This window comes from Oncorhynchus mykiss, chromosome 21 (genome assembly GCF_057628025.1).
Source record: "Oncorhynchus mykiss isolate SJ-2025 chromosome 21, ASM5762802v1, whole genome shotgun sequence".
NCBI lineage: Eukaryota > Metazoa > Chordata > Actinopteri > Salmoniformes > Salmonidae > Oncorhynchus > Oncorhynchus mykiss.
In genome coordinates this window covers 4,117,553-4,127,926 of record NC_143042.1, presented here as the reverse complement: position 1 = coordinate 4,127,926, position 10,374 = coordinate 4,117,553, and the positions used below count along the sequence as shown (strand labels likewise).

Below are 10,374 nucleotides of genomic sequence, written 5' to 3'. Positions count from 1 at the left end.
TATTTGCCAGCAAATTCAGTTACTGACTTGGTTTGCCATATTGGAACTCTTACTATTGGTTAGCCATAACCTTTGATAATTATTACAATTAAGAAAATCCACCGGGTAAATATCATGAAACTGTCAAATAAAAATGTCAATAGCCTTTGCCGAATACCCTTCATGCAAAGGACCTTTCCATGGATTAGCCTACCTTGTAGTAAAATCAAACGTAATGAATCATTTTGTTCCTGTTTAACCTGTAATGATCCTGAAGGATCCTGATAAAACAGATATTTTTGCAAGCATTGGTTGACTTCTCTGTGAAGTGTATCTTTTCCAAAGTTACAAATGTGAAAACACACATGGATATTTTCATGTCCTCCTTTATTATTGCCATGATCACAAAATGCAATGTTGTGGTTATTTGAGAATAACAGTTTACACGTTCTCCTTTACTATACATACTACAAATTAGCAATGGAAATTATCCACAGAATTATGAAACAAAGCTGAAAAATAGAATATTAATTCAAACCTGAGGTGTAAACCTGTGTTTTTATTTTTAGTACACAACAAGAACTCAAATGCCTGAGTCTAACAGAGTGGTACTTGGTGACGAGGGTTCAAAAGACCCTTCTCTGCCCTTCTTTCTGTCTGTGCCCCTAATTTGTCTCCCTCACTACTTTCCCCACTGTACTGTCTTAAAATGAATAACAATGCAAAGGAACATTAGACTTAAAAAAAATATAATAATTAATTCAAGGAGTGAGTGCATTGGTGTTCAGTCAGGCGCTTTCTTTGAGCAAAAGCTAACCCACATTCCGCACAAACATGTGGCTTCTGTTTTCCTGTATGGGTTTGCTCGTGTCTTTGCCTATGGTAATTTAATCTGAAACGTTTGTCACAAACACTGCATGCAAATGGCTTCTCTCCTGTGTGAAGTCGTTGGTGTGCTTTCAGAAAACATAACTGTACGAAGGACTTTCCACAGTCTTGGCATTTGTATGGTCTCTCACCAGTATGGTATCTTTCATGCAATCTCCTTTCATTGGCAGTGATGAAGGTTTTTGTGCAATAGGAGCATGGCCATGGTCTTTCTCCTGTGTGAGTGAGTTCATGTCTTATCAATGACACAGCTTTCAAAAACTGCTTTCCACAGACTGCACAGGTGTATCTCACCCCCTCATGAACTTGTTCAATGTGTGTATTCAGCTGAATCTTTGTCCGATAAGTCATGTCACACTGCGAACAAGAAAATGGTCTCTCCTCTGAGTGGGTCCCCATATGCATTGACAGGTTTCCACGATCCTTGTAACTCTTTCCACATTGCCAGCACAGGAACGGCTTTTCTCCTGTGTGCTTCCTACTGTGTATTGTTAGAGAATTTGCTTTATTGAACTTTGCTTGACAAACAGAGCACTGGTAAGGGTACTCTCCTGAATGAACCCTCTCATGTTCAACAAGGTATCTTAACTGGGTAAAAGTTTTCTCACATTGAGAGCAGGGGTATGGTCCTGTGAATTTATGTTGATGCAGATAGTGATCTCTCAGACGCCCCAACAGGGTAAAGGTCTTCTCACACATGGTACACTGGATTTCCTTGTGCTGCATCAGCTTGTGTCTGTCAAAGGCAATGGAGTTTGGGAGGACCCTTCCACAATCAGAGCAATAGAATGGGTTGTGAATTCGCTTGTGTGTCCTTAGGGATGATGAACCTTTGAAGTCCTTCCCACAATCATCACATTTGAAGACCACCTTTCTTTTTTCACATTGGAAGACCACCTTTATTTTTTCCTCTTTGCATGAACTTTCCTGGTGTTGCTTCAAATTACAGATGTCATCGAAACACTTTCCACATTTTTTACACCAGTGAACCAGTTGTAGTCGACTGGTAGATGTCTCTGGGGTATCAGCCTTAACAGCCACCAGTTCACAAGACTCCTCCTCTTGGTGCTGGTCTACCATCTGAGAGGACTCTTCTCGGTTCACCTTACAGATATATCTCTGGTGTTGATTCAGATTGTGCATGTACTTGAAGCGCTGTTCACAATTGCCACATTGATAAGGACGCTCATCTGAATGGGATCTCATATGAATAGCCATAACTGAAGCACGGTTAAAAATCTTCCCACACACAGTGCATGGTTTGGGTTCTTTGAGAGTCGGCACTGAAGTAGCAGCCGTGATAAGGGGCTCAGTGTCGTTTTCCTTGGTAGTGAGAGGGCTGATGCAACTCTCTGTGTTAACTTCCACTTCTTGCTGGTCCACACTTTGACCCAAGTCTTCTAGGATGCCCTCGTGGCCAAGGATTTCCTGATGTTTCTTCAAGGTATCTTTGTACTTAAAACTTCTCTCACAAATAGCACAATTAAAGGGACGTGCCTTTGAGTGAGATTTCAAGTGCCTTTCCATCTGTGAGGTACAAGTCAAAATCTTACCACAGACATAACAGGTTTTGGAATCTACCTGGGTTCGATTCTCTGCAGTGGCAAGAAAGACCTTCTCTGGTTCCAGGCCACTCTTTTGTTGTGCCATGTTCTGACCAACATCCTGACACAAATCTCCCTGGGTCATTTTCTGACACAATTCTCTCTGGTGTTTTTTCAAATCGTACGAATACTTGAATCTCTTATCACAATTGACACACCCAAATGGACGCTCTTTTGAGTGGGAGCTCATGTGCCTTACCAAGCTGGAAGTACGAGCAAAATACCGCCCACACACAGAGCATGTGTTAGTGGCTGTGATAGTGTCCAGAGTTCCTTGATGAGATGGCCCTGGTGGACAGGGAGTCTTGAGGAGTGATGGGATCTGAGATTTGCTAGTTGAGGGTTGTGGGATCTCTTCCTCATTTTCATCTTCATCCAACATGTTTATCTCCTTTTCACAAACTCGCCTCTGGTGTCTCTTCAGATTATGACCATCCCTGAAGCTTTTTTCACACATGAGGCACTTAAACTTGAGATCTCCAGTGTGGGTTAGCTGATGCCTTTTCATGGCTGTGACTCGAGTGAATGTCTTCCCACACACTTCACATGTCTTACTGAATGGGCCTTTTTTGCATGACTTCTTTGGGGAAGGCCGACCCTTGGAGGATGATGGCTGTTTGTTTGCACGCCCGGAAGAATCGGTCTTTCGAGGTTTCCGTCGTTTTGGAAACATGTTCTTAATCTGCAGCCTTTTGCTTCGTTTTAATTGTGATGGTCTGAGTAAATTCAAGCCAGTGACAGCTTGATTGTCATTTTCCCCAACGGCAGACTCCATGTCCATACCGTAATCTGGCTCAGTAATTATGTATCTTCTAACTTCATCTGCTGGGACTAGTACATCGATTTCCTTTGTCCGATTCTCCAACAACTCTCTTGCTTTCATTCCCTCCAAATTCATGCTTTCTGATTGTGTATCTGAGTCTACATGTGGGGCAGTCACCACTCGCACGTATGGAGGAAGAGACAGAGAGGAGAGGATGAAGTCACCAAAGGATGATGGAGTTCCTTTTTATGCAAAAGAGGGAGACAATGAAAAAATGAAGGTTAAATTGAACAGCATATATGATAATTATATCAATGCCTCAAATATAAACTGTTACCAGACAAACATAACCAATAATATATTTTCTATACATAATTACTCTACCTGACACTCATCATTTGACATTTTTGCAGAACCAATCCAAGCCATGGATCCTCTATAAATCTGTATGATACTTACGGATGGAGTCCAAATGTCCAAGTTTTCTGTGGTACTGGAGCAGGGTCCTCAATTGTATGGGGTCAGGTACAAACTGTACACATTTCTCCAGGGCAGAGGGGACAGCACTTAACAAGGTGGCAGTCTTGAGAGAGAGGAGCATGGTTTAAAAGAATTAACAACTACATGCTCATGTCCAACACAGTTTTTTAAACATGAAAATATGATTGATTGTTGATTGGTATTCTTGACTTCTAATTCCCCAAGCTAAATAGATAAAGGTGTTATTCATTCTTATTACCTGTTCAAGGTCTGGTATGGGAAGTAACTTCTCAAGTCTGGAAAGGAATTCTAACATCAGCATCTGTATTGCAGTGTCATACTTGGGCCCAAATTCCACAGGGAACACGTTCTAGGAGAGAATAAATTAATGTAATAATTAATGTCAATAATTAGGCTAAAATGTGTACTGATATTACCTTTGGTCTTAGATCATCATACAGCCACATCAACATCCTAAAGCAGAAAGTTTTAGCCTTTTGTTTGATCTACAAAGAAATCATAACTAAACCAAACACCTGGAGGTGGAGATACAGCATGTATGAATGAGAAGGACTCGAACATATAAATATTGTACTTTCATTTATTGGAGATGCAGTCCTGTACATGGATGTAACATTTAGAATATAAAAACTCAGCCCCTCAGAGTTCTAACTAGCCTGGGTGCCAGTCTGTTTCTGCTTTCTTGCCAACTCCTTATGGAATTGTGAGGCCAAACATTGACAATGGAGTAGGTAAAATCACAAGCAGATCTGCTACCAGGCTACGTTCTAACTGTAGTGAAGACTAAATGGAGCGAAGACTACAATTGAAGTCGGAAGTTTACATACACGGTAGCCAAATACATTTAAACTCAGTTTTTCACAATTCCTGACATTTAATCCTAGTAAAAAAATCCCTGTCTTAGGTCAGTTAGGATCACCACTTTATTTGAAGAATGTGAAAAGTCAGAATAATAGTAGAGAGAATTATTTATTTAAGCTTTTATATATTTCATCCAATTCCCAGTGGGTCAGAAGTTGACATACACTCAATTAGTATCTGGTAGCATTGCCTTTAAATAGTTGAACCTGGGTCAAACATTTTGGGTAGCCTTCCACAAGCTTCCCACAATAAGTTGGGTGAATTTTGGCCCATTGCTCCTGACAGAGCTGGTGTAACGGAGTCAGGTTTGTAGGCCTCCTTTCTCGCGCATGCTTTTTCAGTTCTGTCCACACATTTTCTATGGGATTGAGGTCAAGGCTTTGTGATGGCTACTCCAATATCTTGACTTTGTTGTCCTTAAGCCATTTTGCAACAACTTTGAAAGTATGCTTGGGGTCATTGTCCATTTGGAAGACCCATTTGCGACCAAGCTTTAACTTGGTCGCAAATTTGCAGTTGCAAACCGTAGTCTGGCTTTTATTTGGCGGTTTTGGAGCAGTGGCTACTTCCTTGCTGAGCGGCCTTTCAGGTTATGTAGATATAAGACTCGATTTACTGTAGATATAGATACTTTTGTACCTGTTTCCTCCAGCATCTTCACAAGGTCTTTTGCTGTTGTTCTGGGATTGATTTGCACTTTTCACACCAAAGTACATTCATCACTAGGAGACAGAATGCATCTCCTTCCTGAGCGATATGACAGCTGCATGGTCCCATGGTGTTTATACTTGCATACTATTGTTTGTACAGATGAACGTGGTACCTTCAGGCGTTTGGAAATTGCTCCCAAGGATGAACCTGAGGTCTTGGCTGATTTATTTAGATTTTACCACTATGTCAAGCAAAGATGCACTGAGTTTGAAGATTGGATGTATTTCAAGGCCTAAGGTACACCTCCAATTGACTCAAATTATGTCAATTAGCCTATCAGAAGCTTCTAAAGCCATGATACAATTTTCTGGAATTTTCCAAGTTGTTTAAAGGCACAGTCAATTTAGTGTAACTTCTGACCCACTGGAATTGTGATACAGTGAATTCTGAGTGAAATAATCTTTATGTAAGCAATTGTTGGAAATATTAGTTGTGTCGTGCACAAAGTAGATGTCCTAACCGACTTGCCAAAACTATATTTTCTTAACTAGAAATGTGTGGAGTGGTTGAAAAATGTGTTTTAATGACTCCAATGTAAGTGTTTGTAAACTTCCGACTTCAACTGTAAATGGAGAAACAAACCTGGTAGAAGTTCTCCCTTTCACTTGGGTCTTTCAGCAGAGATTTAACCAGCTCCACAAACTTTGATTCAGATAATTCCACCTGCATGGAGGACCAATGAAAAATGCATCACTTGACTGCAACAAAACATGCACAACTACTACATCATTGAAGCTGACAACTCAATCACACAATACTGTCTGGTTGGGCCTATTGGTTTGGTATCGCCTGGTGACACGGGTGGGTGGAGTTAGCACATTATAGATCATTTTTCATTGGTCCTAAAAATGACTCTCCAGCCAGTCAGCCATCAGGTTAAATCCTTTTGAATTCAATTACTTTTTGACAGCATCTGTTTTGATTTAAATAAAACAATTCCATACATATTAACCAATGGAAGAAGTGGTCAGAAAGTTACTTTTTGTACCTGAATGCCAAAACATTCAGGAGGTAAAGGTGCTTAAAGTTGACCCATTTTGCATACCCCATCCATGTCTTCATCACTGGAAAAGATAAACGGTTGAGTTTGATATAATTTAAAAGCTTACAAGAAGGGTTGTCAATAAAAAAAAAAATGTATTTACATTTTTTAAAATTAATATATATATTAATATATATATTAATAAATAAAACATTGTTATATATATATATATATATATATATATATATATATATATATATATATATATATATATATATATATATATATAAATAAATTATGTTGTAGCTTAAACCTTTACATTTTTTATTTAACATGGCAAGTCAGTTGAGAACAAATTCTTATTTACAATGACGGCTTAGGTTGCTTGTTCAGGGGCAGAACGACAGATTTTTACCTTGTCAGCTCGGGTATTCGGTCTAGCAACCTTTCAGTTACTGGCCCAACCCTCTAACCACTAGGCTACCTGCCGTCACGACATCATCTGAGGTTTTTGTGTTAAGCCCGCCATCGGTTGAGACACAACATGCTCTTGTGTGTGTCATTTCAATCATAGAAATAGAATGTAGTTAGCTGGTACACCATTATTTTAATTGAATGGAAATGTTTACTTCTAATTTTCTACCACAAAGATGACCGCCGGTCCACCCACCGTCAAATGTCAACTTAAAATGGTCATGTCTATTTTCCATATTTCTATGATTGCAATAGGTTTCCTATGGAGGATTGATAGCATCATTTAAAACAACAGATATTCCATTCCAGTCAACATTCTCTGATGTGTGGACCTCCAACAATTTTTGTGGTACCATTTGAAAGTAGATATTTCAATTTGATTACATTTGATTTATCAGCCACAACATGGCACCCTGTATTTAAGAGTACGTTATGTCTCAACCAATTGCGGGTTTAACACAAACACTTCAGTTGATGTAAGATAGGGTCTGACCTACAACATATGCGAATATGAAAAGAATCTGAGTTTAAGTGTTTTGAGATCATTTACATTTATGGTTAAAAAATGCCAATGATTATTAAAAAAACATTTTTTTAAAGAAACTATAAAATAGTAATAACCTGTTTGCAAGTTTTTCAATTATATCAATCTCAACTGGTTATCTTTTTTAGTGATGAAGACATGATGGTATGGTCGAGTATGTAAAATAGGTCAACTTTAAGCACCTTTATCTCTTGAATGTTTTGGCATTCAGGTCCAAAAAGTCCCTTTCTGAGCACTTCTACAATGGACAAATATGTATGGAAGGTTTTATTCAAATGAAAAGGAGTTCTGTCAAAAAGTGATTGAATTAAAATGGATTTACCCATCAGTGAGTGTGCCCACTGACATAGGCATGTAATTCTTCACCTCCAATCCCTCTTTGAAAGATACTCACCTCTGCTTCCTCAGTGGATGTGAGGGATCGGATCCTGTCCAGGTGTTTTTGAATATTCATGAGGTCTAATGTCTGCTCAGTGCGACACAACTCCAGAACCAGCTGAAATGACAAATGGCCAGTCAGTAGTCGGTCAAAGGTCAACTTCTTAGGCACTGCTCTGTTCTCATTGGGACACATTTTGAGAAAATTAAAGATAGCCTAGATAAGGCCCAATGTCAGTATTCAATTGAGATAATCAGCTTCAGGGTCTTCATCTCAGTCAATTGCCATTACCATTCCGTTGTCTAAGGCCAGAGTCAACTGTCTACACTGTTTTGTCAGAGCTAAAGGCTAGGGTAGCCCCAGGGTGTGCGTTGTGGTGTTTACTATGATAACTGTAAATACCTGCATCTAAAGGTGGAGGAAACATGCTCTTGTAGACTGCTCAGTGATCTAAAGGATGCAAAATAACTGCCTTCTGATTATAGATAGGCATATAAATTCATACTGTTCATGGAAGAAGTTCTGCTCAGACCTCAAATAGATAGCTAGGAGTTCTAGATCTATGTAGGAGTTCTAGGTCTATGTAGGAGTTCTAGATCTATGTAGGAATACTAGGTCTATGTAGGAGTTCTAGGTCTATGTAGGAATACTAGGTCTATGTAGGAATTCTAGGTCTATGTAGGAGTTCTAGGTCTATGTAGGTCTATGTAGGAGGTCTAGGGCTATGTAGGAGGTCTAGGTCTATGTAGGAGTTCTAGGTCTATGTAGGAGGTCTAGGTCTACATAGGAGGTCTAGGTCTATGTAGGAGTTCTAGGTGTATGTTTGGGCTAACTACCATCATCATCTTGTTGCATGTTTATTTTCCCCATTCTGCACCCAATCTCTTACCCTTGCTCTAAGCCCCAGAATGAGTTGGGCCCTCTGACTGCAACTCAAAAGCTCTGGCACAATCTCTGTAACCATGGTGACAAACTCCTCCAGCATCCCATAATCTTGAACATCTCCTCGTTGAACCACTTGCCACATGGCTGCAGAGACAAGCCGCAGTGGTGGAATGAAAAGACGCAGAGAGGGAAGAAGAAGAGGGGGACCTAAAAATCGGAAAATAAGTTGTTAGCCGACACATGGTTACCCTGACTAGGCGCACGCAATTTTGACAAGGCGCGTGCATTCATAGGTTAGTTAGCAAGCTAGTTAGCTTGTTAGCAAGCTCTAGCTAAAAAGTGAATACACTTTAGATTAACGTTAGTAAAAATACATGTTATGTTATGTTAAAGGGATATTTAACGCCGCCACCAGCAGTAGAAACCATGACAAAGCGGAGTCCCGACTCTCCACCCATGTTAAGGTAGAAAGTTAAGGGACGGGGCTGGAGAAATGTAACCACTCAAATAGAAATAGCTATCCATGATATCAAAATTATAGTTTTAGTCATGTTTTGAGGCTATGTGGTGTTTGTTTACAATTACATTGTTGACAAACATTGTAATAAAACAAGCTTATATTGTGGGTTATAGTGGGGTACGACCAATGGTTTATATACATCATCGTGTACGACAGTAGAACTTAGCTAATGAGGCATACAAGTTGTATTTTTCAAGAAACAATGGGTACATATCATTAATAAGTACAACAATGGATGAAGCAACTGCTGATTTGACGATATAGCGTGAAATAAAGTCATGGACGATTTCGAAACGGTCTAGACATATCGATATTGCAGATACGTGGACTTGCCAGTGCCACCATTTCAGCAAGCCTGGACTACATTTCAGGCAGGGCGGGATCATAGGGCAAGATACGGCATACGCCATGTTGAACATCGAACGCACACCAAACCTAGCTAACGTTAGCTACGTTATCAAATTTGTTAACAATTTCTATCGTTAACTTACAATTTTCGCATGGATCCTGACTTTGCATCTCGGCCTCATACAATAGTCAACAGGAAGCTAAGGTATACTTGAAAAAAGTTAGCTAGCTAGATTTGATTTAGATGCCCCACTTCCCGGTCTAGAGTTGCCGTTCTCTCCACATACCATTCAGGCAGTGAGAAACGGAAGTTGTTTCCATCAGTTTCCGGGTTTTCTTGTTTTTCTAAATAAAACTCAGATAGGGCTTTCCTAATCACTTATTACATCTCAAACGACTACCTACTGCTATGCCTTTGTTCTGTATTTTAATGGGCGTGTTCATACTACCGCTACATTATATTTATTAGACAATTCATTTAAAAGTTGATGAAAAAGTGTAAGAATAGCTCATGCAAAGCCCATATGTAGTAGGACAAGTGTGCATGTTTATATGTAATGTAAATGGAAATTGTCATTATTACATCCTTCATACAATTTATATTTTATTTTTGAATCCCCTCGTAATGATGATGACGATGAATTCTGACATTATAGCTCCACCAGGTGTCCGTATTAGGCTATTACTATTATTGTCGATTGACAGTGGTGGCACAGGGTGGGAGAAATCTAGTAAGTGCACTGTAAATAGGAGCATCAATGCGGTGCAGCAGGTCAGGGCTGGATGACGTTGTGTAAGGCAGAGAGCCAGAGACAGGCAGCTGGCCACTGAGGCAGAGAAGATAAATGGGGGCTGGGGTTGAGAGAGGGTGATGACCTTTAGAGGAACAAGGAAGGCTGGGGTGTGATGTTGACAACCCTAGACCTACATGCTTT

The 10,374-nt window shown here is 39.8% G+C and overlaps 1 protein-coding gene across 1 annotated transcript; it reads right to left on the bottom strand.

Annotated features, from left to right (window-relative positions):
- Positions 1 to 349: 349 nt before the first annotated feature.
- On the bottom strand, positions 350 to 9,972 carry LOC149972949 (uncharacterized). The gene is made up of 7 exons (XM_090213504.1): positions 9,583 to 9,972; positions 8,576 to 8,778; positions 7,702 to 7,803; positions 5,890 to 5,970; positions 3,974 to 4,084; positions 3,694 to 3,817; positions 350 to 3,476 (listed from the first exon to the last, which is right to left on the bottom strand). Exons 1-7 carry the CDS (start codon positions 9,608 to 9,610, stop codon positions 736 to 738), a joined length of 3,390 nt encoding a protein of 1,129 aa, XP_090069630.1. The 5' UTR covers positions 9,611 to 9,972; the 3' UTR covers positions 350 to 735.
- Between the last annotated feature and the right edge of the window lie 402 nt (positions 9,973 to 10,374).